General features: G+C 37.9%; 1 protein-coding gene across 1 annotated transcript; it reads left to right on the top strand.

The window, feature by feature from the left end:
- Nucleotides 1-525: 525 nt before the first annotated feature.
- On the top strand, nt 526-26733 carry LOC127634186 (glycogenin-1-like). The gene is made up of 7 exons (XM_052113624.1): nt 526-640; nt 1585-1720; nt 3349-3523; nt 8448-8610; nt 18561-18687; nt 21284-21494; nt 25850-26733. Exons 1-7 carry the CDS (start codon nt 634-636, stop codon nt 25991-25993), a joined length of 963 nt encoding a protein of 320 aa, XP_051969584.1. The 5' UTR covers nt 526-633; the 3' UTR covers nt 25994-26733.
- The last annotated feature ends 964 nt before the right edge of the window (nt 26734-27697 follow it).

Raw genomic sequence — 27697 nt, forward strand, 5'->3', positions numbered from 1 at the left:
TATATATATATATATATATATATATATATATATATATATATATATATATATATATATATATATATATATATGTTTTTATAGATAGATAGATAGATAGATAGATAGATAGATAGATAGATAGATAGATAGATAGATAGATAGATTATACATAATATATTTAAATATTATTATAATAATAATTATATTATATTTCATTTGGAGACAAACAGTCCTGAAATCTTTGGTATGTAACCTGCAATCAGTAGCAATTCTATTGTGTTTTGCACCATTTTAGAACAGCATACAGCACAAATATACAGTACATAAACAGTTCTGAAAAAAAAACATGAAACACCATTTATACATCAATATATACAACATGGAAAATAACGGATATTTAAAATGATGACTACAACAAATAGTCAACTGTGTACTACTCGGGTACAGTTAAATGTCGAAAGCCACGCCCACATTCGCAAAGCAGCCAATGGTGGGCGTGTCCGCGTGAGACACTTCTGGTCATATAACTAGAAGTAAATATATATGGGCATGGTCCACAGTGGTATAAATGCACTCAAGGCTTGACATAAATTCTCTTTTTATTGAAGTCAAGCCGCTGTCCTAAGGGAGTCCAAGCAACAGAGTATATCAAGCATGGCAGGTATGTGACAACAATAATAGCCTACACTATTAAACAGAAGTTTAATATTTATGGTCTGACCATCTCAAACCATTTCTCAGAGGCACCTGCCAGTGCTTACATTGACATGCTGACTTTAGAGTATTGAATCGGAGTAGTTTTTTGCAGTCGCGGAATTCTTTAAAAGCGTACTTTAATGGTTACGAAAAATACACATCGTCTCTGCAAAAGCATGCATCATTGCGCACGTGCATGTTTACATTGTGTTTTTAGTTTCTTTTTAGTATTTGGATATTTTGGTCGACCAGTGTTAGTGGAACATGTCTATATTAATGTAATGAACTATATTGTGGTTAATCTGCTTGTACACCCGTGAACTTGACCAGTTGGTTACAATTATTTGCAAAAATGTCTCAGAAAAGAGAAGTTACAGTGGTTTTGAGAAAAGCTCCATCATCATATGTTTGCAGATACCACTCGATTTGATATCTTGTTATCAAATGCAAATGAGTTTGAGAAGTGTAAATGTGTCTAAATGCGTTTTGAGGCCACTGTAGATAAAGGCTTTACTATATTTCTATTATTATTATCGTATAAGGTTGTGAGAAGATATTCAGGTATTGATGTTTTAGAAATAGTCTATTAAATGGAGTGCCACTCAAAATATATTGAATCTAAGTATGTCGCTTGGAGAGTTAGTTGTATTCACTGGTTCTTGATTGTACAAGTCATTGAGCTATGCAAGTTCAATAAACTTAAAATGACATTAATAGGAAAACCTGCATCTTTCACTTCCATTGAAACTCAATCATATTCAAACTTTTGGAGAAAAGAAATCTTGGTCTCCAAGTTGTTTAATAGACTATTTGTTGGCATTTGTTATGATGCCAAATCAAGTGAATTAGATCCTCCTGTCTGTTCAGTAATTGCAATGGCATTCTGTATCCCTCTTGTGTCTTTCACAGAACAGGCATTCGTCACCTTGGCCACAAATGACAGCTATGCAAAGGGAGCTATGGTGCTTGCAAAATCCCTTAGGAACCATAAGACTTCAAAAAAGCTGGTGGTGCTCGTTGGACCCCACGTGTCAGATCAGTCCAGGTACTACATTATAGGCTGTATATTTGTACATTTGTTAAAAGTGCCTTAAATGGATTGTTTGCCCAAAAAGGAAAATTATGTTATGATTTCTCACCTTCATGCTGTTCCAAACCCATGTGATTTAATAATTTTTTCTGTGGAACACCATAGGAGATATTTTGTGGAATTTCCACTGCACAGAGCCACATTTCTATACAATGAATGCATATAGTGACCAGGGGCTATCCAGCATCAAAAAGGAGAAAAGACGCCATAAAAGTAGTTTATAGACACTACACTATTTTCCAAATAATATATTAGTCACTATATGCTTTATTGTATGGAAAAGAGAAGCCAGGGCATTTTTCTAAACATGCATTTGTTTTTGATGCTGTCATAACTTGTTGGCATAAGCGGAAATCGCAGGGGGGTCGGAGAACTTTTGGAGAACGCTTGAAAATGGCAGTTTTGACCAAGAGTGTTTCGAAAACCAAAACATTATTCGAAAACTGTTCAAATGTATCTAAATTAATGTAGACACAGCCTAAGTCAAAGTACCAGTGTGCAACTGCCAAATACAACACAATTGTACACATTGGTAGTTTTACATGAGATGTAAATTATGTTTTAATGGTATCTCGTGTCAAGTCGTAATAATTAGAATAAGAAGGCGAAATCGTAAGAAATGGTAAGAACCAAGATTTTAAAATGCAAAATTATTTTTGTGTACCACAGAAAAAAAGAAAATATTGGGGTTTCGAACAAGACAATGGAAGCTTATTACAGGGCTTTGACATGGCTACATCAGTCATTTGTATTGCATAAATAAATATGGGGTGAGCAGGGCTACAGACTAAAATTACTAAGGAGCCATTGGCTCATAAACTGAAACTTTAAGGAGTCAAATGGCTGTTTTTAGTCACCAAATCACAGAATTTCTCAATTTAGATTGCTGTTCAGAAACAAGATAGAAAGCCAAAGGAAAACTGCTGATAATAAAGCATTAATCTGAGGATTAATATACTGTATGTACTGTATAGTTGAGAAGATTTGGATTTCCCTTTTGTCTCATAAATGTTCACAAACTTTTTATAATTTATTCAAATATAAGAGATTCAAGATTTAAATTTTATTTAGTACTGCCCTTCAGAATCTACATAAGCAGATATTTACATAAAGTTTAGTATGCATAGTGTGTTGCCTTCTTGAGTAGGCCTATCAGTGAATGTTTGCAACTTGTGTAATAGTTGTACAAGTCCCTCAATTATACTAAGTGTTAAAAGCTGGATCTTGTGGATCATATATATATATATATATAATTAAAATTGTTTTAAAATATTGCCTTTGTCCTTCTTTACTTCTACCAATGGGTCAGACACAGACACAATAATTTGTTGGTCGCATTAGCGACCATTTTAGCCGCAATGTGGAGCCCTGATGAGTTAAAGTTTAGAGATGTTTCCATTCTTAAAATAAAGTGTTGGATTGGATGCTAGTTAAAATGTGATGCCTGTATTGTATCAATTTGAAATTCTGATGGTTGATTGGTTGGTCTCTATGGCATTTATTCAAATCAAGGGGTTGTCCTGGGACTATGTTGGACGTATGCTTGGTCAGAATAATAAAAAAATGTTCCTGAATGTCTTTAGGGCAGTGCTTCATAAGATCTATGATGAAGTCAGGCTAGTTGACGTGATGGACAGTGGAGACACAGCACATTTGGCCATGATGAAGAGACCTGATCTGGGTGTAACTTTAACTAAGCTTCACTGCTGGACACTCACAAACTATTCTAAATGTGTGTTTATGGATGCAGACACACTGGTGAGTATTACACACGACAACCATTATTTTGAGCCAGATAGTCAAGCCAACTGAAAAGCAAAGAGCTGTGCTTTGTCAAGACATGCATGCCATTTATAATGCAGTTATTGATTTGGTTTGTAATTTGAATTGCATAATGTTACTTACAGTGACGTAGCTAGAAACAAGTGTGCCAAGTGAAAACAGGGTGTGCAAGAACTGAACCCCAATAAAGTGACGTACCATTGACAACCATTGATTCACATATTTTTAGCTCTAAATCATTTTTAGCCATGTGTTAAAAGGTAAAATGACTTAACAATTAATGCCCATTTTATTAGATAGGCCTGTTAACGTATCCCAATTTTTTTTGGGGGGGGGGGGTTCTGGATGGCAGAGGCAGGCTAAACACATACAGATTGTGCCGTTGTGATTTCATGTGCTACGTTTCATAATGTCATTTTTCGCACCATGTCTGATATTAAAATCAGTGCAACACACTTTGCAAAAGGAGTGGCCATTATCGATACAGGTTCGAGAGAAATTAAATTAAATTCTTCCATCCAGCTGTTGATATATTTACATGTATATTTAGTTTTTTCACCGGAGCACCACCTAGTCTTCTCCTCCCATTTACCAGTGATGCTTGATTCAACTTCCTGCGCCTATTACCTGCACAGATATCAACAGCACAACTGGGTTGTAGGTTGCCAGGTTGATGTCACAAATGGGTTGAAATTTGTATGATGTGTCAATTGTGTGAGTAGGATTTCAAACAAGATCTGGCAACTGGACAACCTTGGAATAATATATTGATGTGATTATTCATATAACGATATTTGGGCCATACAAATGAGAAGAAATAACAAAATGGGAGGGGTGCGGGAGATGGGTGTGAATAGGGGAGACTCCTGGGAAAAACGGGAGTGTTGACAGGTATGGTCTAAGGACCTGTCATCTTACACCATGCAGGCCAATTGGCTTAACGCATTACATGTGATTGAGCCAGTTGGCTAAAACATAACAAGCTTGCGAAATGTAGAGATTCATGCCTAAACTTAGTTATTTATCTGTGCCTGCCCTGACTTGATTTTATCCATTGGGATTGACTGGAGTGTGAAAGTAGGCAGTACATAACAAAACTGAGACAGTCCGTGTGCTGAGTGACTCCAACCAGGTCTCCATAGCAACCAAATTGACCCGGTTGCTAGGGAGGGTAGATTCACAATAGGTAACCTCCTCGTGATCACTATAATATGGTTCGCTCTCGGTGGGGCACGTAGTGAGTTGTGCGTAGATGCTGCGGTGGATTGCGTGGGCCTCCACACGCGCTATGTCTCCGTGGTAATGCGCTCAGCGGTTGATGTCTCAGACGTAGAGGCAACTGAGATTTGTCCTCCTCCACCTGGATTGAGGCATGTCACTATGCCACCACAAGGAATTAGAGCAAATTGGGAATTGGACATTCCAAACTTGGAGGAAAAGGGGAGAAACCCCCCCTTATTCTTTTTTGAAGTATCTATATGCAGTCTTTTCCACTGACTGACAGTTATTAGTGACCAGATCTGTCAAGCTCCAAAAAGGACAAAGTGACACCATAAAAGCACCACAAAAGTAATCAATATGACTTGTGCGCTATATTCCAAGTCTTTTGAGACCACACGATAGCTTTGTGTGAGGAACAGACCAAAATTTGAGACGATGTTTGCTGAATATTTTCCCCTCCACTGAAGCTCTAAATGAGAATGACATTGACATTGCTGTTGTGGAAAAGTAGAAATTAAAAAAACAATTTTAAGTAAATGATACATTTTGATTTCATATTGACTAAGTGGAATGTTCGGGTTTTAATATACGTTCAGCTCAATCAACAGCATTTGTAGCATTATATTAATTACCACAAAAAACATTTTTTGTTTGTCTGACACGCCTTGCACATTGCGTGGAAATCTGGGACAGTGCCTAAGGAGTGGCAGAACGGGGTGGTGGTTCCCCTCTTCAAAAAGGGGGATCAGAGAGTGTGTGCCAACTACAGGGGTATCACACTTCTCAGCCTCCCTGGTAAAGTTTACTCCAAGGTGCTGGAGAGGAGGGTTCGGCCGATTGTCGAACCTCGGATTGAAGAGGAACAATGCGATTTTCGTCCTGGCCGTGGAACGACGGATCAGATCTTTACTCTCGCAAGGATCCTGGAGGGGGCCTGGGAGTATGCCCATCCGGTCTACATGTGTTTTGTGGATCTGGAGAAGGCGTATGACCGGGTCCCCCGGGAGAGACTGTGGGAGGTGCTGCGGGAGTACGGGGTGGGGGGGTCCCTTTTTAGGGTGATCCAATCCCTGTACGTCCAAAGCGAGAGCTGTGTCCAGGTCCTCGGCACGAAGTCGAGTTCATTCCATGTGGGGGTTGGTCTCCGCCAAGGCTGCGCTTTGTCACCAATCCTGTTTGTGATATTCATGGACAGGACATCGAGGCGTAGTCGGGGTGGGGACTATTAGCGGGGGCGGTATTGCACTCGCTCTATCGCACCGTTGTCACGAAAAGAGAGCTTAGCCGAAAGGCAAAGCTCTCGATCTACCGGTCAGTCTTTGTTCCTACCCTCACCTCTGGTCATGAAGGTTGGGTCATGACTGAAAGAACTAGGTCGCGAGTACAAGCGGCCGAAATGGGCTTCCTCAGAAGGGTGGCGGGTTTCTCCCTTAGAGATAGGGTGAGGAGCTCAGTCATCCGTGAGGAGCTCGGAGTAGAGCCGCTGCTCCTTTGCGTCGAAAGGAGTCAGTTGAGGTGGTTTGGGCATCTGGTAAGGATGCCCCCTTGCCGCCTCCCTAGGGAGGTGTTTCAGGCACGTCCAGCTGGGAGGAGGCCTCGGGGAAGACCCAGGACTAGGTGGAGCGATTACATCTCCTCACTGGCCTGGGAATGCCTCGGGGTCCCCCAGTCAGAGCTGGTTAATGTGGCTCGGGATAGGGAAGTTTGGGGCCCCCTGCTGGAGCAGCTGCCCCCGCGACCCGACTTTGGATAAGCGGTTGAAGATGGATGGATGGATGGATGGATTTTTTTTGTTTATTTGAAAAACAAACACGCAAAAATCGCAGTTACTGTACAGTAAGGCACTTACAATTGAAGTGATTGGGACCAGTCTATAAACATACAAATATACACTGTTTCAAAAGTGTAGCTATAATATAGCGCTGCACGATTAATCGTTAAAAGATCGCGATCTCGATTCAAACACCAACGCAATCTCATTTCTAAATGACAACAATTCTGCAATGTATATTAACATTTCAGTGGCATGCATTTGTAAGGCGGTTTAATTTAATTCAAAATTCACTTCAATGCATTTTTAAATGATGTTCAATGGCATCTACTAAGCACAGCGCTCCTGCACGAGACGCTGAATAAACTAAAATGCAATGGCCAAAGACGTTTGTCCAGCACAGTGCTTTACTAACTGCAGGGTGCAGTCATGATTATCTAGGAGTGTGACATAATCTCTGTTCAGTTCAATACATTAATAGCCACCGATGCTACAAAATGCTACCAAGATCTGACTAAATTCGCTACCCCTGTGCTGTTATATTACAGCCGGCTGCTTTCCAATTCTCACTTGCGTGTGTCTGCCCATGCACATGTGTCTTATTATGAATGCAGCGCTCATGCACGAGACTCTGCACTGTTTTTAATCAAAATACCCCTTTTAAGGTGATATTAATGTAAACAAAGCTGTTAATGAACTACCAGTGTAAATGGATGGGATTAAATCTGTGTTGTCTTGATGAGATATTTAAGCAAACACAGCCATTAATGTATAAGCAGATGTGACAAATTCTTCAAAATGTTTGATTTGTGTGATTTCTAAATGTATATGTGGTGGTGGGTGCGTGGTTGTGTGCCGGTGTGTGAATGGAGAGCGAGATCAGGAGATCTGGCAATGATTGTCTCTAACAGCTGTTTGTCATTGCAGTAAGAGTAGAGATGGGATTTAAGAGCGAGCCAGACGCCAGTGAGAGTTACGAGACCAAGCTGAAAGAGACTGTGTTAATTTGTGAATGTTGAAAAGTGTGTTTTGAAGTATGTCCGCTGAAAAGCATGAGTTTTGAGTGTAAAAATAAACAGACCATTTCAGTTGGATTTGCCGTCTCGCGCTTCCTCCTTTTCCCTAACTGTGAACATTGTTATAGTATATAAGCTGCATGCTGTCTGTTATAGGCATTCAGGCATGCTTGCTGCATCAGTTCAGTATTAATGTAGATCCATCCCTCAGTAAACTAGCGTCAAGTATTTAAGTAGATTTGTTTTGCATTAAATTAAATTTTGTAATGTTTTATATTAAACAAATGTAAAAGTTTAATTACTATTGTTGCTAAAAAACGTAAAGCACAGTTTACTCTGTTATCTATTTAATTACTGGCTCTTGAGATAAATCACTTGACAGGCCTGAGCATTGTTTTAACTTGAAGATATATATATATGATAGACCTATATATATATATATATATATATATATATATATATATATATATTAAACTTGTAAAATAAGTGTTTTATTGTATATTTGCTTAAAAGTACAATACCAAGTTAATATAGAACTGTTAATGAAGCTTTTTTCTGCTCGTTTTACTTTTTACAGGATAAATATTTTTTTATTATTATTTATTTATTATGCAGTTATTTTAACAGGATTTTCTTTTCTTTCTCATAAATCATATCATATAATATTTTGTGGCTGTACTTTTGATACAGTGTATATTTTAAATGTTTAAGATCTGGTCCCTTCACTTCCATTACAGTTGCCTTACTGTAACTGTGAAAATTGCTTTTTTTTTTAAATAAACCAGAGATGAGTTGAAATTTGTGTTAACAAATGTAACTTTGTCCTTTAAAAGTTGGGGTGTGGGGCACATTGTGGTCTGTCATTTGCTCTTATGTGTTCTGTTCACTGTAGGTGGTATCAAACATAGATGAGCTGTTTAACAGGGAGGAACTGTCTGCAGCCCCAGATCCCGGCTGGCCTGATTGTTTCAACTCTGGTGTGTTTGTGTTTCGCCCGTCTAACGAAACCTACAGCAAACTTCTCCAGTACTGCACTGAGCATGGCAGCTTTGACGGTACGTGAACCACCATCAGTGTTTATTTCTGGATGTGTCAGAGTTTTGTATTTTAGGGCACTGTAATAGTTTTAACGATTTTATATACTATATGTAATATATTCTATTTGTAACTTTATATAAGCACATTTCTAAAAATTTGACTGAAGCAAATACAAATGGTTGTGTATTTCCATCCACTACGTCACAGCCGTAAATGCTACCAGAAAACACCACAGAATAAGTATAATATCTGATATAATGAGGGCTGAAATGGATGCAATGGCCACACGCCGCCAACTTCAACATATTTGGGAGTGCCTGTGTTCAAAACTGTTCTGGCAGATTGTGAAGACCCTTCGGAGTGACAAGGGATATGCATGACAAATTGTGCCACGGTTGAACCTTTCATTGGGCCAGTCATATCAAGCTATCGCGCACGTGTACGAATGGTCAAACACACTTTCCATCACCTTAATGCGCATTTTAGAAAATACACCTCCTCCTAGCGTATACAATTTTAAGCTAATATTGACTTTATTTGCATATCAAGAGTTTACATTTAGGATTTCTTATGCTCAATTTAAAAATGCGCAAAAAAATTGTTCAATGCTAACACAGCTTGTGCTACTAGCGGCTCCAAATGGTATTGCAAAAATATTGATTGTATCAAAACACTCACTAACACTCCCTCCATCTCTGTTTAATACAAAAAAAATAAATAAAAACAGGTAGCCCCACCCCAAACTCAAGCCATTGGCTGTGAGTTTTCCAAGTTTTCTGATTGGCTAACACTTTTTGCTGTTTTCAGAGTCTAGTGCAGTCACTGTGATAAGTGTGATTTCACAATGACATACTTCAGTGATATTTAGGGACATTTTAAGCATTGTATTCTAAACAAACTGCTTTAAGCAACTATGGCAATTGTTGTAAAGGTCATCTCTATATATGGCATTGTTATACTGCTGTAACTCTGCAGAAAAACTTATGTTGTGAGAATTAGGATGCCTTGAAATAAACATAGCTTCAGAAATATGTGTAGTATGTACTTCCTGGAAAGCCAGCACACTTCTAATCCTAAAGCATTTTGGTTTGTCTAGATAATTTGATATTTATATTATAGTTTATATTAGCTGTTAAAATCTCCCATGTTTATCTCTCTGGTGATCCGTGTCCTTGTCTGGAATCAAGGCCAATCAAGGCCCGATATACTCTGTCCAAACATCTGCATGGACATATTTTTCCACCAAAACTTATCATACATCTTTCTATTTTGCCCTTGAAATGCAATCATCATTCCACCTCTCTATTCCTGCTGAAACACCTCTTCAGATAAGCATAAACCCAGTGGTTTGACATGTGTTCATCTTACACACACTGTCAGTGATAATTAAGCTGCCCCTCCTTGTTTGCATCATGAAATTTCCTCAAGTGAAAGTAAACAACAGCTGCTCCAACATGTTCATGCACCCAGCTAGAGGAGTCTGGCACAAATGCCCTCTGCAAACAAAAGCCCTTTCAAAGCAACCACCTTTTTTGCTGTTTTTGCAGGAGCCAAGGGCCATTTTTGTAAAGCCACCTCTTGGCAAATATGCTTGTTATGCAACTTTTATAGGTTTTAGTCATTAGTAAAGTGTCCAACAGAAAGAGAGCATGCAACTATTTGTATTTCTTTTGCTTTCTTGTTGTACCTTATAGTTGGTAAGACAAATAATTGTGCACACTGCAAGAAATCATTTTCTAAATCAGTAATTTTGTCTTGTTTTGTAGTTAAAATGCATCCTTAAAACAAGACCAAATATTAAGATTTTTTTCTATGAGAATATATGTTATATTTTCTTACCCCATTGCAAAATAGTTTTGCTTTGTTTTCTTGTTTTAAGAATAAATGTAATACAATTTAGTGAGCTTTATGCTCAAAAAAGAGCAATCTTGTTTTCATTTTTGCCAATAGGGCAAGAAAACTAACTTCTATTCAAGATATATTCTCAAAATGGTATTTTCTTTAACAGCTTTGCATATATATATATATATATGGTATATTGTTTTAAGAATGTTTAGATACTTTTACAAGCAAGCAAGGCTACATTACTGATTAAGAATTGGTTTTGCACATGCAAGTTACTTGACAAAAACTTGAGTGGGGCAGTTCAATTTATGATGAAGAGTACTGGTATTAATGGACTTGTTTTCACCAGTGAGACAGTGAATCCATTCTTGTAGGTCTGGCTGCGAGTGTGAATGTGACTGTCGAGGAACCAATCAGATTGCTGGGTTTGTGGGGTGGGCTCTGGTGAGGCTGCTTACAGTATGGAGGCTGGAGCTTGTTCAAAAGACTGTTTATTATGCTTTTGTTGATCCACAGAATCCAATGACTCGTTTGGGCTGTGATAATTAGGGTCTGTGAATCTTGCAGTCTGTAAATGCTATACAGTCTGGTCAGCTGGGATCAAAGACTGTCATTAGTCTATTTTTGTCCTTTGTAGCCTTGAAGTGACCAACATCCTTTGCCCCGTTTCAGTGTACGTCAATGCTTTAATGGTGTGCTAATTTGTAAGGATTGCTTTATTTCTAGTAGGTTAGTTTGTTTGTGGCCTCAGCAGGGAAATATTCTGATAGGACTGCAATATGGTTAAGTTTTTCTGTGTTCTGGGCCCACCCAAAAGTTTCTATGATATTCTAGTCCTTAAAAATGGCTCGGGTCCCCTTTCAATATAAGATGAGGGGTTTCCAGCCTGATCTCATGAAATTAATATGACTGGGAATATTTTTGCCAACCAAAATGGTGTGCTTCATTACATGTTTGGCTGCAGTTTCCCAGTGAAATGTCCAGCAGTGACTCCTAAAATGGTGTAGGTGCCAAAAGCAAGTAATATGATGTTTTCAGGACCGGCCCGTGGGTTTGTGGGGCCCTAGGTGAAATAATGAAAATGGGCTCCCCCGTTGTGAAAATTGTCATAAATTTAAAACATCCATAGAACCACTGCAAACATGATAAGCAGAATTTTTTTCCCCAATATTAAGATGTTCTGTTAAAATTTACATGCATGCATAAGAGAATATATGTATTTTAGGTGCTTTGACAAGTCACCATTTTATCGCCTAATTTTTATCACCTTTCAACTGTTTTCTAGAAGTACAAATAAACCAATGTCTCAATTAATATGAGGTCATGGAAACTACAAGTATGATGATTGCTGGGTAACATTTTATAACAAAATTTGAATTAGGTATCATTAACAATGTATAGTACAATTTTCCAGCATTCATTAATCTTGGCTAATGTCAATTTATAAAAATATAATTGTTTATAGATTGTTCATGTTAGATCATATTGTATGAACTCATGTAAATTTAAAAAATGTACTAGTATATGTAGAAATTAACATAAACTAAGAATCATTGTAAGTTCATGTTAACTAATGTCCATCCATCCATCGTCAACCGCTTATCCTGTGTACAGGGTCGCGGGGGGCTGGAGCCTATCCCAGCTATGTTAACTAATGTGAAGTAGTTAATTAATGTTAACAAATATAACCATAAATCTTACACATTAAATTAACATAAAATAAGAAAATGCTGTTTGAAATAGTTTTAGATAGTTTTAATTGTATAGGACACTGCCGATAATGGTTGAAATTCAATTTCAACTACCCACATATGTGTAAATGATTATTTAGAGCAACAAAATATAAATACAACACATCGATATATAAATGTATTAACAAATGTAAAGAATAAACACATACCTCTTACGGCCTAAACATGCTCTGTCAGTACGTGAACAGAGATGCATCTTACTACGCAAGCTCGATTTCACGTGGCGTTGCGTTATTTTTATCAAGCGCAATTTATAAACTAGCACAAGTACACGCCTTATTCTCAGCGTTGCCACATGGGGCGCTACAGCAGATTTTCTTTTTTAAATCAATACTGTCATGGTGGAGCAGCAATTTTTTTAGGAGAGTCTTACTGAACAAGTTAAATTATACAAACATATTTTTCTGTCATCTTTTCAACAAATACAAAAGCACATTCCTCAACTGTCGACATGTTGACTCCACACAAAATATTTTGGCTCCTTATTGTCCAAGGTGTGTAACCGCCAGAGCAACGCAAGAGCGCAAGTAATGTATGTACAATGGGACCACGCATTGGTCATGTGTTGGCGAAGCGCTCGCGTCTGCGTTTGTATACTTGTGTGAAGGATGTTTGGGCCTTTAGAAAGCAGAGATCTTTGCAAATAGTATGGTTTGGTTATTTTCCAGTTTAATTGCTCATATTTTCACTCTATATGTGTTTTTTGCGTCTTTATATCGTCAACGTCTGAATATCTTCCCCAGCAGATTATTCTTGCTATTTCTGTTATCCTTTACACAAAATAAGCCTTAAAGTCTCAAATAGCCATAAAGCAATATTTTTCATAACTTATTTCCAGCCATTCTGTCAGGCGTGCATTATTCAGCAAGGTGTGCGATCTGTGTCTAATAATACTGTTATAAGAAGTGGCACTCAAGTAGCCATCAATGCTTTGCGTTATGTATAAATTATGCAGATTAGAATGTACTGCTTAGCGTTAATTCTTGCCGGTTTTAGATACACTACTATTATTTTATTTGATGTAACTTTCAGTTATTTGTCTTCGTGAATATTCAGAGCTCATTTTATACTTAAAATGTTGTTTTTAGTTTTCACTGTCATTGTGATTTTAATGTTAAAAGATGAGGTCCACGTGCATTGCACGCTCTCCCGAAATACATGTGTGTTAGAAACCATTGGACTGCGGAGAATTTCAAAACAAAAGTCATCACGGTTTCTTACATTTTTTTATTTGTTAATTTGCTTTACATGTGTTCGCACCTTCGCGTGGCCCTCCCATGCACGCCAGGGCCATGGTGGCTGTCTGTTTTGCCTGTAGGATGGGCTGCCCTGGATGTTGTAATCATTCAAGGTTTTTAAGGTGAATAGTAGATGGATGCTTTAATGAATTCTACCTCCCCAATCTAAAACTTTAGCCTAAACCTTACCAATAGTGTCCTAAATGCAAACGAGAGGTGACCAAAATGGACATCCGTACCCTTAACTAATGCTTAAACCTACCCAAGAGTGTTAGAAAAGTTCAGTGAAACAGTAAGTGTCACGTAAAACTCAGTTTGCAAAAATGTAGTAATAGTAATGTTCATTCTAAGACACTAGGTTGGGGGTTTCTGCTCATTTTATCATCTGCCAGGTGAAAATTGTATGTTTGATTGCATGATTTGAGGTTTCCATGACCATAGCACATATGGTAGTTATGCACCAAAGTTTAATACTCAGGGTTAGGGATTTGTTCATATTCTTCAAGGCCAGGAACATACTAGGGCTGTCAAATTAAAATTCGAATATTCGTCAATTTTAAGAAACAAATGACCAAAAATTTGACCAAAATTCCATTATCGTCAGCAAGCTGACAAACATGAAATCGCACTGTCAAAATAAGAGTTCCCCATGAAATATGCAAGAATGAACCTGGCATCCTACATGTTTCGTATTCACTCTGACAACAAAGCAATTGAATGTGACGTACTTGTAATTACGGCTTCAGAAGTGGAATGTAGGATCATACCGATAGCATGTGAATGCAGCATACTGTAAGTATGAGCTATAGTAATACTGATGCTTGCCTCAGCAAACACCACTAATTAGAGGGTTCTGGGCTATAAATGGCAAGAAAGGTTAATGTGCAATACCTTCAGAGCAATTTAAAGTGCTTTTTTGCCTCAAAGTAACAAACCAGCCAAATCAATTCCAGGTTTGTTAGGCATCAAGTCAACTGTCATCCATAGACAAAGCATAGCTGTGTTCTCTCACACCAGTAAAGTGGTTGAATCTCTGTGGAATGGTGAACCAAACTGGTATCTTTGCAATTCCCCATTTATTACAGTCCTGATGACCAGAGGCTATCATGTGGTCTTGTTTTCGTCCTGCCAATGTAAACCAGTGAGAGCCTATGTACATTCCTACATGGTCCGGCTCATCCCCTCAAAATGAACAATTGATTGTTGAGCCGCTTGCATAAGTATAGCCCCAGGGAAAGATTCTGGACCCATTTCTAGGCTCTAGATGGCACGCTTGAATTAGGCTAAATTACCGTGCGCTGGTTTAGCGTTTTATCTGTACCAGCATGATTGGAGAACCCATTATTCAGAATTTTTAAGGACATTGGTTAATCTGTTATGTTATGTTACATTTTGTTGTTTGAGTTGTGTATGGAAAATATATTTTATAAAAAACAAATATTTCATCTAACTTTAAAGATATTTTGTTAGGAGTATCCATCATTCATTTCCTTGTAGCGTGCATGTGGCCTCTCCTGGGGCAAACATTCATGACTGTCAATGCGTAGGAGGCTCGGGAGGCGGGGCCGAAGAAGGCTCGGGGGGCGGGGCCGTAGGGTGCTCTAGAGGTGGAGCCCTGGAAGACTCAGGAGTCTCTGGGAGCAGAGCCGTAGGATCCTCGGGAGGCGGAGCCGTAGGGTGCTCTAGAGGCGGAGCCCTGGAAGACTTGAGTGACTTGAGGAGCGGAGCCTTAGGAGGCTCGAGAGGTGGAGCCCTGGAAGGCTCGAGAGGTGGAGCCCTGGAAGGCTCGAGAGGCGGGGCCCTGGAAGGCTCAAGTGACTTGGGAGGCGGGGCCCTGGGAGGCTCGGGAGGAGGAGCCCTGGAAGACTCGAGAGACTTGGGAGGCGGAGCCCTGGGAGGCTCGAGAGATGGAGCCTTGGAAGGCTCGAGGGGTGCTGGCTTTTGGACGGTCATGGCTACTGGCGCTGGCTCTTGGACGGTCGAGGCTACTGGCGCTGGCTCTTGGACGGTCGAGGCTACTGGCGCTGGCTCTGGGACGGTCGAGGCTACAGGCGCTGGCTCGCTGACCGCGGCAGGCACGGGCACTGGCTCGCTGACCGTGGCGGAAGCTTTTCTTCTCCTTCTCCGGGCGGACGAAGTTGGCAGCGCTGGCTCATCGATCAGGGCAGGCATGGGCTCAGGCTCGAAAGCCGGAATCACAAGGGGTGGTTTGTCGGCCGCGAGTTTCTTCAGAGCGAGACTCACGTACTTCCTCCACGTGTGGTCTCCGGGTTCCGGCACTTCCCTCAGCTGGGATGATGGTAACCCGACCCGGTAGATAGTCTTCAGGGAAGCATCGTCGAACCCGGTATGGATGGCGACCGTGGAGAAGAGACGTGAGTACTCGCGAACGGTCAGGTTTGCCTGGGCCAGTGTGGTGAAAACTGCTGCTAGATCCATTATGGGTCGGTCTTTCTGTCACAAATCAGACGAAGGCAGACGAGGAGTGGGGATCTAAAAGCAGCGATGACTTTATTAAATAAAAAGGCAACACGAAAAAACACGAACAAAGGAAACATCCACGAGGGGAAAAGGTAAAACAAAACACGGAGGTATACAAAGGGTTAACAAAACACGGAAGGCTTACAGAGGGGGTACCGGGGACTAAACCAAGACAGAAAGCACGGGTAACAGGCGTCCACATACATCAAAGACCGACAGGGGAAAGGAGAAACAAACAGGGTTAAATACACAAACACAATGACGACTAAACGAGACACAGGTGAGAACAATGAAGAGTGCAGGGAGTGAGAGAGGCCAGGAATTGTGGGAATTGTAGTTTTAAACACAGACAGTGAAACACGGGGCGGACAACAAGGAAAACGTGACATGGAACGTGATAAGTGATATGTGAAACAGAAAACACGGGGCAGACAACACAGGGACGTGACAGCTACAACAGCAATTACTTTTATACCCATTCACACAAATTATGATTAAAATGGCAGATTTTCAAAGTGGTATGGTTGCTAAGTTTTTCCTTTTAATGACACTATTGGTAAGGTTTAGCTAGGTTTAGGGTAGGAGGTAGGTTTTGTTGTTTTAAAACTCTTATCTGTTTGGGAGTACCATTAAATTCAGGGTTTGTACAAAGTCTTGAAAGTTTGGAAAATGCTTGATTTTTCTTTAGGTTGACTGTTATTCAAGATTATAAAAGATATTTTGAATTTTAAAATAGATATTATACAGTCGTTATGTTTGTGGTGTCTCGTGAGCGAGTGTGTGCCGCTCCGCATCTTGCTTGATGCTGATTGAACTCCCTGAGGTAGATTGGCACCCAAGAAATTATACCCGCAGCTCCTGCTTCCATCAACATGTGACATGTTTCAGTGACAGCTGGCTGGAAGAGGAGATATAAAATATGGCAGAGGAGAGATCAACAACCAGGAATTTATAAGTCTAAGCAGCGACTCATTCAAGGGTGGCAAGAAGCGTAACTCAACATTCCCGATATTATTAATAACAATAATAATATATGTACATTTTCATGAATTATTAATAGTTGAATGCTACCTGGCTAAATAATTGATTAACTGTTATTAAATGTTAATACTGCAAAACACAGAAGACTCCAAATAGCATTTATTTATTTTTATTTTGTATAATGTATATACAGCCATCAGCTATAACATTAAAATCACCTGCCTAATATTGTGTAGGTCACCTTGTGCTGCCAAAACAGTTCCAACCCGCATCTCAGAACAGCATTGTACAGAGTGGTTATCTGAGTTACCGTAGTCTTTGTAGGTTCTAACCAGTCTGGCATTCTCTGTTGACCTCTCTCATCAACAAGACATTTCCTTCCACAGAACTGCCAGAAACAAAAATATAAATATAATTGGCCAAGTCATCGGGACTTCTAACCCTAACAGGTTTGGAACGACATGAGAGTGAATAAAATGGTGACAGAATTTTCACCTTTGGGTGATTTGTTCCTTTCACCCATGTGTAAAATCTTGCACAGCCATGTTGGAATGACTCACCCCCTCTTTTACTGTCCTATAGTGTCTCCCCAGACTATCAACTGACATCTGGTGATATTGGACAAGATGTTGTTTGTATAACACAAAGCCCAGCAGCACTATCCATTGCTGTCTGCAAGTGTGCTATTATTATTACCCATCTCTCTCTTCACTCTTGGCTTTGGAGTTCACCCACGCAACAATCTCCTCACCATATAGCAAACACTACAAAACTAGTCTAAATACCGGCTGATAAAATGGTCTGTCAATGTTTGGTATTATTTATGCAACTGTCTGTCTGTTTGTGTAGTGAAGTATGGGTCATGCTTTGAACATGCATATCCTTGTCTCTGTGACATGTGGCTATGTCATGTATGTTATATATGTTCTTGGTGGCCTTTGAACAAGCACAGAGGAACTGGACTGCTCTTTAGAGCTTAACCTTGTTAGATGTAGTATTTAGGGTCTTTTTTTCAACTAGTAAGCACTTGGATGTATTACTTTCAATGTTCCCATTTAAAAATGTTTTTAAAAAAAATGTGCTTAACTGTTTGTTATTTTAATGTACAGAAATTCAAAGAAGAAATCTAAAATAAATTAGTTTTTATACAGTATATAGGGATGGGAAACAAAAGGAATTAAATGATTCTGGATCTGATACTAGTTTCTTAATGGTTCTATTAACAATTATTTTAGTACTTTTGAGGAAGAAATATTTTCTAAATAGGAAATGCAATTCTTGAACATATTTAATTAATTTATTCTTAAATTAAAATTATAAAATTTCAATGATTATAACAAAACTCATGTGTATCCTTAAAGGGATACTTCACCCAAAAAAAAAAAACATCTCTGTAGGTCCATACAATGCAAGTGAATGGTGACCAGAATTTTGAAGTAATCCATAATACTCCAGTGTCTTCAGAAGCATGATATGATATGATAGGTATAGGTGCCAAACTATCTCCATTTTCACATTCTTTTTTTTTTTGTAGTTTTTTTGGCAATTTGCATTCTTCGTGTTGATTCACTAAAATGAATCGGCTAATAAGAGTAATTTGTTCAGGAATCATACTGCACTGGTATCTCTGTGATTTTAATATTTATTAATCTAGTATTGTTTGTTCTTTAGGAGGGGACCAAGGAGTCCTGAATGGCTTCTTCAGTGATTGGTCAACAACTGATATCACAAAACACCTTCCATTTATCTATAATATGAGCAGCATAGCGATCTACACATACTTGCCAGCATTTAAGCAGTAAGTATTATTCCTTCATTAAGGACTGCTTGGCACAAGTGACCGTGTTTGAGTCACATGGCTCCAGACTGCATCACTCATGCTGGCATGTAATGGCCCTTCAGATCAGACTGTAAGAGGATACACACATGGGTCACATGAAGGTGTAACATCAGGTTACAGTCGTCAAGAGCTGAGAAAGTGCAAGAGCATGAGGGTATGAGTGTAACCCTCAAAATCGCTGGAGAAGTGACTCAAACAGTCCACAATTGAGCTGCGTACCCTCACATTCATTATGCATGCATTGGCACTTTGTCCCATTTTTATACCCCTTTTTCTTTCATTCCTTTTAGAAAGCAGGAATATTAGGAAGTGTTCAAGAAAGGTCCACCAACAATCATGCCATGCTCCATAGCACAGAGATAAAAAAATCTCCATTCTGATGGTTGATGTGATAATTAACTGAAGCTCCTGACTTGTATCTGCATGATTTTATGCACTGCTGCCACATGATTGGCTGATTATATAATCACATGGATGATTGTTGGTGGCAGACGGGCTGTTTTGAGTATTTCTGTAACTGCTGATCTCCTGGGATTTTCACACACAGCAGTCTCTAGAATTTACTCTGAATGGTGCCAAAAAAAAAACATCCAGTGAGTGACAGTTCTGCAGATGAAAATGTCTTGTTGATGAGAGAGGTCAAAAGAGAATGGTTTGAACGGACACAGTCTACGGTAATTCAGATAACCCCTCTGTACAATTATGGTATATATACACACACACACACACACATATATATATATATATATATATATATATCAAAAACCCTATGATTTTCATCCATGTTCTTCCAACGATTTTCCTCTATGTGGGTTTATTAACACACGGGGACACCAAGTATGGTGATGGCAGCCTCATGCTCTGGGGTTACTATTCAGCAAGAGGAACTGGAAAGTTGGCATCAGGACATTAATAAAACCCACATAGAGGAAAAACACTGGAAGAACATGGATAAATCTTTGGGTTTTTGATTTGTATTCCCATAGCACACAGGAAACAATTTTCCAATGGCTTGGAAAAAAGGTTAGTATTCTGGAATGACACAGCTATATTAAGTGCTATATATATATATAATATATATATTAGTGTGGCACTTCTTTCTTGCCATGCGGCCATACAGGCCAGCTTTGTGTAAGCTTGAAAGTTTGTCGCATGCACAGACCAATCTCAGCAATAAGGGCTTTTAAATCCTTCAAAGTTGCCTTTGGCCTCTTGATAGCTTCCATGATCAATATCCTTCTGGCACGATCATCCAGTTTGGAGGGATGGCTCATGCGCTTTCCACTTCTTTATGCTCTGAACAGGTCTTAGAGGGATAGTTAAAGCCTTTTGAAATCTTTTTATACCCTTCTCCTAACCTGTGCCTTTCCACTATTTTATCCCAGAGCCCTTTTGTATACACCTTTCCAACCATGGTGAATTCTTGAATGAATTACCATGCACTACTAGTAATGGAATCTTTATGGAACAGCCGGTTTTATTCTATAGTAATCAAAACCATTATAATTGATGTCAGGTGGGGGCCAATTTTCCAGGTATGTGATATGAAAGGTGATCGGTTGTATCTGAGCAAGTTTGTAATGGTTAATGTAAGGGGACTGATCATTTATCTAAATCATGTATTTTAAAAATTTTTTTAGAATTGTTCAGATTTTTTATACCTTATTTTCACTTTGTTGAATATTATGTTAAAAAACAGTTAGAAAGGATAGATTGAATATATTAAAATTTCCATGGTGTACTGTGACAAATGATAAGAATTTTGACAAGGTATGATGAATTTCTATCAGCAATTTATATTCATACAAATGAGTACTAAATGTCAATTTTCTGGCAGCTATGTGAATTATCAGTATCCCAAATGCATGTATACATACATACTATATACGTATATGCTATTTGTTACTCAAAGCGGCGCTGTTGTTTCAGCGATTGACTTGATTTACACGTGACATTGCTATTTGATGAATAAACAACATGGAAGTAAACTGTAAGTTGTACGTCTATATAGGCTCAATAAGTGCCTATGCTGATGTGTTATGTGTAGCTCTGTATGTGTTTGACAGTGAGTTGCGTCTCATAAAATTTCAGCATTGAAAAAATGAATCCCGATATATAATTTGTTGCATCATCTCTTCGATAAATTAAAAATGTATTTGAATATGTACTATTCTGTTATTTTCTAAATGTAAAATGTCACACTATACACTATACCTTTGTAGATCCATATGTGACAGATATAGATGCCAGGTCACTTAAAAATTGAGATATGAAATAATTGGTGAAAAAACATTCAGTGAAGGGTTAATATAGACATTTGCATTGAAGAATACACAAAAATCTCATTGTCCAATGCTTGTAGAGATTACAGCAGAGGGTTGGTGTTATGAAATATCACTTGAACTCAAAGTAAACTACTCATTAACATCTAATTATTTTCTGCACACCATTCAAAAGCATTAATAAACTTTACAGACAAACTTTAATGTATGATCCAATAATACATGCTGAATAAAGCCTTTGCTTTAATATAAATATCTCTCTTTGTCATCAGATATGGTGCAAATGCAAAAGTTGTCCACTTCTTGGGACGGATGAAGCCATGGAGCTACACTTACGACCCCAAGCAGAGGAAAGTGCGAGGGGATGTTCAGGAAGCGTCTCACCCTAGCTTCCTCCTGGAGTGGTGGGCTCTCTACAGCGGTGAAGTTGTGCCCATGCTGTTCAGAGAATATGGAGACCAGCCCTTCCACTCCGGTTGTGAGGTGAGACCTCAACATAAACACAAAATAATACAATAAGCATGTCCAGAATTCTGGAATTGTCAAATCATCCCCATTCGCATGCTTATAATATGCACTAAAGGTATTTTGCTGGTGATGAGAAAACAAGCAAAAATCTAATTTTCAGTAATCCACTTACAATGGAAGTCTTTGAGGTAAGGCATCACACTGGGATACATTTTGAATACACTCTGTTTCGAAAGTCTAACCACAAGACCTAATCATTGCTTGTGTTTACATGAGACTAATGTTCAAATTGCTTATCTTGTCTCTGGTTTAAGACGCTAATTTTTTTCTACAAAACTATCAAGTTATTATTTAAAAACAAAAATGCTCTAAAAAATGCAATTCAAACCTCTGCTATGATGAGCATGTTTTCAAAGTATTTTTTTTTTCTTTTTTCTGGGGCTTAAATTAAAAACTGTGGTGCATCAGTCTATATATCAGCATATTTATATATACTGCCAGTGTGTGTATATATATATATATATATACACTCACCTAAAGGATTATTAGGAACACCTGTTCAATTTCTCATTAATGCAATTATCTAATCAACCAATCACATGGCAGTTGCTTCAATGCATTTAGGGGTGTGGTCCTGGTAAAGACAATCTCCTGAACTCCAAACTGAATGTCAGAATGGGAAAGAAAGGTGATTTAAGCAATTTTGAGGGTGGCATGGTTGTTGGTGCCAGACGGGCCGGTCTGAGTATTTCACAATCTGCTCAGTTACTGGGATTTTTACGCACAACCATTTCTTGGGTTTACAAAGAATGGTGTGAAAAGCGAAAAACATCCAGTATGCGGCAGTCCTGTGGGCAAAAAATGCCTTGTTGATGCTAGAGGTCAGAGGAGAATGGGCCGACTGATTCAAGCTGATAGAAGAGAAACTTTGCCTGAAATAACCACTCGTTACAACCGAGGTATGCAGCAAAGCATTTGTGAAGCCACAACACGCACAACCTTGAGGCAGATGGGCTACAACAGCAGAAGACCCCACCGGGTACCACTCATCTTCACTACAAATAGGAAAAAGAGGCTACAATTTGCAAGAGCTCACCAAAATTGGACAGTTGAAGACTGGAAAATGTTGCCTGGTCTGATGAGTCTCGATTTCTGTTGAGACATTCAGATGGTAGAGTCAGAATTTGGCGTAAACAGAATGAGAACATGGATCCATCATGCCTTGTTACCACTGTGCAGGCTGCTGGTGGTGGTGTAATGGTGTGGGGGATGTTTTCTTGGCACACTTTAGGCCCCTTAGTGCCAATTGGGCATCGTTTAAATGCCACGGCCTACCTGAGCATTGTTTCTGACCATGTCCATCCCTTTATGGCCACCATGTACCCATCCTCTGATGGCTACTTCCAGCAGGATAATGCACCATGTCACAAAGCTCGAATCATTTCAAATTGGTTTCTTGAACATGACAATGAGTTCACTGTACTAAAATGGCCCCCACAGTCTCCAGATCTCAACCCAATAGAGCATCTTTGGGATGTGGTGGAACGGGAGCTTCGTGCCCTGGATGTGCATCCCACAAATCTCCATCAACTGCAAGATGCTATCCTATCAATATGGGCCAATATTTCTAAAGAATGCTTTCAGCACCTTGTTGAATCAATGCCACGTAGAATTAAGGCAGTTCTGAAGGCGAAAGGGGGTCAAACACAGTATTAGTATGGTGTTCCTAATAATCCTTTAGGTGAGTGTATATATATATATATACATGAAACTGTACATGTATACATGTATACATTGTACATGAAACTGGTGTTGAGAGGGTAGAATTCAATGAAGCTGTCAGCTGAGGACATGTGAGGCATCTATTTCTCAGACTAGAGACTCTGATGTACTTATCCTCTTGTTTAGTTGTACATCTGACCTTCCACATCTCTTTCTGTCCTTGTTAGAGCCAGTTGTCCTTTGTCTTTGAAGACTGTAGTGTAAACCTCTGTATGATATCTTCAGGTTTCTTCAAGCATTGTATAGCCTTAATTCCTCAAAACAATGATTGAATGAAGAGTTTCTAGAGAAAGCGCTTTGTTTTTTGACATTTTTGACCTAATATTGACCTTAAGACATGCCAGTTTATCGCATACTGTGGCAACACAAAAACAAATACAAAAATAATGTTAAGCTTTATTTAACAAAACAAATAGCTTTAAGCAGTGTTTGATATAATGGCAAGTGATTTTCTAGTACCAAATTAGCAATTTAGCATGATTACTCAAGGATAAGGTGTTGGAGTGATGGCTGCTGGAAATGGGGCCTGTCTAGATTGGATCAAAAATTTTAAAAAAATGCAAATAGTGATGGAGTAAATGTCCTGACTATACTTTGTGATCAGTTGAATGCCACTTTGGTGAATAAAAGTACCAATTTCCTTCCGAAACAGCAAAATCTGTACATTATTCCAAACTTTTGGCCACCAGTGTGTGTGTGTGTGTGTGTGTGTATATATATAATATTTAAACAATATCACACAAGCAAGAGTGTGATATGGCCCTACATCAGCACTGCTGTGATTCGACTGCTTATATACAACAGTTCAATGAACAAGTACATTTTTAAAATGAGGAAAAACTGAGTAAAGTCTTAAAAATCAGAATCTGATATTGCTGGTTCAAAACAAATGATGTGTCCAAGCCTCCGTTAGTAATTCAAAAATGTCAATTCAGAAATAGTATCATGGCTTGTGCTGTTTCTAACAAGTTATTGGATGAACAAGGATTGGTGTGTGTGTGTGTGTGAGTGAGTGAGTATGTTAGCGATCACCTGTTGCCACTCCCAAGCCGAGATGCTGTCAGCTTTCTGAAGATCAGCTTTCTCAGCTGAAAAATAGCATCCAAGCATCCCTATTTTGCGGTAGCCAGTGCACAAGAGTCATTCACTATATAAACTGCAATGTCCTCCACCATTTTAAAGAGAACCCGTTGTGTAATTAATCAGTCTGTTGTGTCTCTCAGCTGTGATGAGCCGTAATGCTGAAGTTGTTCATTTAAATCCGTTTAAAGCTATTTCCGAGCTTTAGTAGTCTAGTGTAGTAAGTGTAGTAAGCGATCACGAAGAGCTTTTGTATGTACACGGCTGATGAGGATTCACTTCACGTCACCTAACTGGCTCATATTGCACACAAAAATTATCTTTTGCCACCACCTGCTGGCTAACATATGTTATGTAAAAAGAAAAAAGACAAACCATTGCTCTTAAAATCTGCACTGCTCTTACACTTTAGTTTAGAACGGCATGAACACAAGTGGAGTGATACACACAGTGAAGTGTCGGAGTGCTGATGGTGTGAGACCATCAGTGCTCATGGAACGTGAACGTCTCTCGTCCAGTCAGATTCGAGGACAGGAACTAACTGTTGTGTGTGTGTGTGTGTGTGTGTATATATATATATATATATATATATATATATATATATATATATATGTGTGTATATAATAATAATAATAATAATAATAATAATAATAATAATAATAATAATATAATAAAAATAAAAAAGCTGCACATTTTTCGGAAAGAAAATATTTGTTCAAATAAGTAGTTTGGAATAATCTTTATTATAAATTAACAGTGAAACAATTTTGAAAACATTATTAATATTTGGAAAAGCTTTTGTCAACAAAATCAAAGTCAGGTGGTATAACCAACATGCAGGTAGCTTTTTTGAATAAAACAATACATAGAGGATACTTTTAGACCTTCATTACTGTGTAAATGTGTAAAAACAATATTTGGTATTTTGACATTATGAAACGGCTAATTTTGTTCAGGTCAAATGGAGTAACCATGTATACCCCATGTGTGTATATACGTATATCATTTATTTATAAAATAATTATGAAATTAACAAGGACACTTTCTATGAAACTGACACGTGTTTTAAAAATATATATTATAATTTTTTTTTATTTCTGATTTTTATCATAAACCAGACGTTTATCTTGAAAAGTAGTTTCACTGCTAAAAGGTCAATTTGACAAATTAAGAGCGAAAATAGCACACATTTTGGGCTTAACAAATGATATAAGCACTTTAACAAACATATGAGCTTTACATTTTATGTTTTTAACCTGCTTTGTCCCATAGACGTCCATTATAAATGCGTTATAAATGCGTAAATCAAATTTACTCTAAATGTAAATCAAAATACATTTCTGTGGTATTTTACAGCAGAGCACAGATGCAGTGTTGAACTCATAATAGTACCTTTAAGTTTGCTAATAGGGTTTGTTTCCCATTTAAATTAATATCATACAATACAGAGATGAAAGTTTCATAAACAATCTGTTATGCTCTAAATTTTTTTATTTTTCTCTTGTCAGGAGGATGTTGCACTGAGTCAGGATGCTCCACCGCCCATGTCCTCAGCAGAGCGCAAGCAGAAATGGGAACAGGGCCAGGCCGACTACATGGGAATAGACTCTTTTGACAACATCCAGAAAAAGCTTGATGCTTTCCTTAAATAAAAAGAAATGGTTGAGGGAATTACATAACATGAATGCTCACCATGCAGTTTTACAAAGTGACAATTCAAACACATGTAGATGTAGCATATTCTTTCAGCTATGCAAGACTGTCACTTTGCAGTACTCTTTACTCACACTCTTTTTCTCTTCATTCACTGTGAATCTAGCCCTTATTTACGGGCTGATAGAAACCTTCTAATGCAAAATGTGACTGCTAAAATGCACAGCAATTTCATGGACTTATAAAGGGATATTCTTTAGTAATATTATATATATAAACTTTTCAACTTTCCATTACACATGGTGATGGTTTTGGAACTAGTTTACACCACTCATGCTCTAAGTTTGTATTGTTTAAATGAAAGCACACCACTTGCCAATCCTACCATTTTTAAATGATCCCTCAAACCATATTCTAACTTTTTACAAAAAATAAATTTCTGGAAGACACAAACTGCTATTTCCACCTTAGTTTAAACATTTTTAAAGGTTTTAAATGTTACAGGTTCTGATGTTTTTTTTTTTATTTATTTACTTTTTATCTTCATTACTGTTTTTACATGATGTATCTGTTCTCTGTTTTACAGCTGTTATTACTATGTGCAATATATGGGCACTTTTCTGTTTCTCATTTTTTTATATACATCTTTTTTCTGTATTTTTCTTTTGTCTTTTTTTTCTATCTCTGTTTCTCTTATCCAGTGTTACAGGGCCTTTGTCCCCTCAAACTTCAAAATAAAGCCATTTAAATGATCATATGTGTCATATCTATTCCTTTTGCATAATTATGTCCTTTTATTTAATTTATGTTAGTATTTGGTCCAGGTAAACAAATTAATTTATAGTGAGAATAAGTAAGAATTTACCTCAGTTATCTCAAAATCATGTTTACTTTGAACTAATACTTGATCATATTCTGATAAAACATTTTATTTAAATAAAAAATCAACTTCATTGTTTATCACAAATTAAACATTTTCAGAGTTGATAAATTGAGCTCATAATGTGTGTAATAGTCTGTGGAACTTTATGAAACTGCATCCTAACTGCTAATTTTCCTTCGATCTAACTATTGTATCATGCTTAATTTCTATGTGCATTACACTGACTGACAGATAAAATACAATATATAAAAACAAAGGTTTCTTCTAATAAGAAGAACAATTAATATCTCATTAATAACCAACAAGCAACGTCCATAATAAAATACAGAGTACAGAAAGTTTGTGGCATTACAATTCTCACTGGCTATAAATAAGTTCATGATTTAAATAATTAAAGCTACAACACTCAATTCAATGTTCTCTTTACCTATAATATAGTCAGTCTGGATTTGTTATATTCTGTTGTCATTTAATCAAAATTAAACTTTGTCATAAAAATACACAAAAATCTATGAAAGGAATGTTCTTGGTTCAATACATGTTAAGCTTGTTTCATAATGTTAATTATCTCAAAAGTTCATTTCAACTCATCCCTACTTTTCTTTAAAAAAAAAAAAGTACAAATCTGGGTTACAGTGAGGCACTTACAATGAAAGTAAATGGGGAGGAATTTTGTTTTGTGTTAAAAGACATAAAGAGTGGTATATAGTGTCTGAAGAGGTGGCCATACTGTGAAATTCTGAAGAACAATGAACGTTCTGATTGGTGGATCAGCTAAGGCGGACTGTCTGTCTTGCCCATGCCATCAGTTGCACTCCCG

This window comes from Xyrauchen texanus, chromosome 41, assembly GCF_025860055.1.
Source record: "Xyrauchen texanus isolate HMW12.3.18 chromosome 41, RBS_HiC_50CHRs, whole genome shotgun sequence".
Classification (NCBI taxonomy): domain Eukaryota; kingdom Metazoa; phylum Chordata; class Actinopteri; order Cypriniformes; family Catostomidae; genus Xyrauchen; species Xyrauchen texanus.